We start from the raw sequence: 4,035 nt of genomic DNA on the forward strand, positions 1-4,035 counted from the left end.
TAATTATTGTAGGCATAATAAAACTTGGGAATGAATTGTTCTAACTTCTGCTCGAAAGATAGTTACGAAACTGACAACGAAAAATCCATTTGAGTTTATAATATATTCTTAGATCTGGATGCGTTTGTAACTACAGTAAGAGTTGAAAAGAGTCCACAATAATATTTTTTATCGCTTTTAATATTCATAGCACATTTGTCAATGTAATATATTTTAAAATGTGTTATTAAAAATGTTTACAACTTAGTAAGATTTACTTAGTAATCTATGGGATTTGATCTTTGGATATGAACACAAAATTACTTGACAGTTTTATTAAAAGGAGGCGCAAAAGTAATGTCATAATGTGAATGTGTTTAAATAGAGAGTTAGTTGTCAACAAGCGATGGAATATATTTATATATGTGAAAGCGCAGTGAGGTATTTTTAAAGGACCCCAGGTTTTAGGAACCTTTCTTTCTTTGTCTAGTGTACACATTGATAGTATAACATAAATAATTTCTTTACAGAATTCTATTATTTACATTCTTCTCTTTCTTCCATCTTAATGTCGATTATTTTTCCTTGTTTTTCACATATCATTTCATTTATTTTATTAGTTCTCACCGAAATTTACAGGTTTTTGTACGACTTACATTCTAATATTTCTTTAAAAAGGTTTTATAATTTCTGAGCACGAATAATTTAAGGACAATTATTTTTTAAGATATTTACAATAATTTCAACTGATATATAAATAGACCTAATCTCTACCAGTCAATCGAATATATACATATTTCATAATGTTACAGTTATTGTGTACAGTTAGTTTCAGCACCCAAATTGTGTGAAATAATCACTGAAATTCAACTTAGGTATGTGGTTTGCATGACAACATTGTGCCGAGTATTGTACCTTGTTCTCGGCCGAAACAAACCGCTTTTGTTTTTCTTTTGTTTGCAAAGAGACAATTCGTAACAGCTCAATGGCATTCGATTAATGTTTGGTATAACATATTGAAAAATCTATTATTTCACAGATAATAAATGACGTAATAATATTTAAGAGAAATCAATTTAAAATTTGGGTTACTACATATTAAAATTAATTAGTAATTACTTTCTGTACATGCAGACTTTGTACATCTAGAAGTAATTGGTCAGTCGGATTCGAATAAAAAAATAATTTAACGTATTTCAGAGTGATCGCTTTATACAGTATGATTGGAATTAGGTGTCAAAGCCTTAAAGATTTTACACCTTTTACCAATCATCCTGTATGTTGCGGTTGTGATGAATAAACTGTAAAATTTCCTTCTTTATCATGATTTGTTACTGGTAACAAGATGTTATTCTGTCAACTAACAGACCAGAACAGATTATAAAAATCGATATCGATGTCTTTAAGTGATTATCGATTTTGTTATTGTTACGTATCGTTTACATATCGATATACAATTATAATAATTGCAAGTTAAGTCACTACTCGGCAAGAGCGGCCCGGCTCCGAGTCAAACGAATCAAACAATAGCACTCGACGTCACACGCACCACCCGGGGGAGAAAATAATTAATGATGATTGGCCTTAAATTACCCTCTCGGAGCCTCTACCTGTCTCCCTCGCACGCGCGCCTCGCGCCTCGTCCCACCCTCTCGCGCGGACCGGGAGGATATATAAGTGAAAACAGGTAGGCCTCAGGTTAGACCCCTACGGGACACCGGCCCGCACGCGCGTATCTCTCGAATCACGAGCAAAGTTCGCGAAAGTTATGGCGGCGGAAACTTACGGGCATCGCTTCTACGCCGAAAAGGACATCTTCCCAAATGATGTCATGCTGGAATACTCCGAGGAGTGCTATCTATCCTGGCCGAGATCCCCGGACTCAGGACGCTCGAGCCTGGAGCCGACGCCGTCTTTGGACAGCAACGAGTCGCCCACACACATCGCGTACAGAGGATTGACGAATGACCTAGTTCTAGAAGATAGCGCGGAAGATGGCGAAGTTCTAGAAGGATCCGGAAAAAGACGTGTGAGAGCGACTAGTGCTGCCGTTCTGCGGAGGCGACGTCTTGCAGCAAACGCGAGAGAGAGGAGAAGAATGCAGAATTTGAATAAGGCGTTCGACAGACTTCGTGGTCATCTTCCTTCGCTAGGAGCGGACCGCCAGCTCTCCAAGTACGAGACCTTGCAGATGGCGCAGACGTACATCGCAGCACTCTACGAGCTTCTGCAGTGAAGGTGCAGTTCAGCTAGGTATTTTAGACAATTCGGAAGCGGCGCCTCAACCCATGCGTCTTATCGCTGAATAGTTATTTAATGTTTTAATGTTGCACTAAGAAAAAAAATAATTGCCAAATTTTTACCGTTTAAAATAAGTACAGGGATATTTATTATTTTAAGAATCCGAATCTAAGTGTTACCAGTTAGATTAGTGCTTTTATCACTGAGTAGTGTTGCTATACACAATAATGTGAATTTTAATATTTCGCTTATTGCAAATGAGATATCGAAGAATACGCTTCTTATCTGATTAGATTTAATTTTAAATTAACTTTATGTAATCCGTCCTACCGACACTTTTTAATTAAGATTATTTTTTTCATTATCTTTAAGTATATTGTCCAAAACAAATGCATTTATCTGAAAAAAATTAATTTACTCTCTTTTAAGTGTTTTAATTACTGTAATTATTATTTGGTAATATAGCATCTTGCCGAAAACAGTATTACCTGAAGCCACTGTCCGTATATTAGTATTGTATTAGGTTTATTTAAATTATTAATAATGTAAATTGTGTAGATTTAGTCTGTTACATACTATGTATGATTATGATTGTGTTTGTAAATATATGAAATCTGTTCGACACCTTTGTTTTATTATACCGTCGTAAATGTAAATAATTCTGTTCAGAAATTTAAAAAATAATTTATTATTTCCGACAAAAAAAATGTGAGTATCCTTTCGAAATGTTTTATTTTTCTATAAATTAAATCAATGATTAAAAAGGGGCTGAGAAGTTTTATAAAAAGTTACAAATAAGTACAAGTTCTATTAATAATTTAAACACAATTTTTTTAACAAGCTAAAATGACTTACTAATTTAACTACGTTTAAAATCAACAGCTTAATTAATAACTTGGTTGGCTTACACTCAAATTAAGTTTATAACTTGTGTCTCACTAATCAACCTGTTCTTAAATATATATAATATAATAATTAATTTTATCAGACTTAAAATTTTAACAGTAAAAACAATGATCAAAGATCCACATATTAATTTAATTTTAACCATATATATATATATATATATATATATATATATATATATATATATATATATATATATATATATATATATATATATATATAATTTATAAAATATATATCTATTATAAAATTTCCATGTCACAATGTTAGTTACCGTACTCCTCCGAAACGGCTTGACCGATTTTTACCAAATTTTATATGCTTATTCAGTAGGTCTGAGAATCGGTTATTATCTATTTTCCATACCCCTAAGTGATAATGGTGGTCCACCCCGAAAGTTTATTTTTGTAGACAAATTTTTTGGTTTTTATTTTATTATGATACAACATACAGAAATTTTCACCCCTCTACGATCAACCCTTATTTTTATTTGTTAATTAAAAACTTTATTTTTTTTGCAAAACAACGTTTGCGGGATCGGCTTGTATATATATATATCTATATATATATATACACATATATATATATACATATATATATATATATATATATATATATATATATATATATATTCCACCAACAAGGAGAGTTGAAGGGGTGGTCTTTTATTTAGTGCAGCAGATGGTGGTCACGTAGTATTAATATAAAATATTTGCCTATATTAACGACTTAATCAACATATTTAGATATTTACTAAACATTAAAATTTGTATTTTAAAAACCATTGTTTATGAGTGTGTAGACGAGACAATAAGACAGGATAAACAAACCAAACCTTCAATTATTTATTTTGAATAGTAATTTAACACTGATCAAAAAGTGTGGTGAATTGAAAGTGGAAAGTTTAAA

At 31.9% G+C, this 4,035-nt stretch overlaps 1 protein-coding gene across 1 annotated transcript; it reads left to right on the top strand.

The window, feature by feature from the left end:
* The first annotated feature begins 1,712 nt into the window (after window positions 1–1,712).
* Window positions 1,713–2,215, top strand: LOC137925815 (protein atonal-like). Its single transcript, XM_068769277.1, has one exon. It carries the CDS (start codon window positions 1,748–1,750, stop codon window positions 2,213–2,215), a length of 468 nt encoding a protein of 155 aa, XP_068625378.1. The 5' UTR covers window positions 1,713–1,747.
* The last annotated feature ends 1,820 nt before the right edge of the window (window positions 2,216–4,035 follow it).

The sequence above is a fragment of the Battus philenor genome, unplaced genomic scaffold (assembly GCF_028537555.1).
Source record: "Battus philenor isolate CCGP_79_NKW_IND1 unplaced genomic scaffold, ilBatPhil1.0.hap1 SCAF_10, whole genome shotgun sequence".
In the NCBI taxonomy this organism is placed as follows: domain Eukaryota; kingdom Metazoa; phylum Arthropoda; class Insecta; order Lepidoptera; family Papilionidae; genus Battus; species Battus philenor.

Bases quoted from the DNA above. Each gene is read 5' to 3' on its own strand.
- LOC137925815 (XM_068769277.1), top strand. From the start codon at position 1,748: ATGGCGGCGGAAACTTACGGGCATCGCTTCTACGCCGAAAAGGACATC.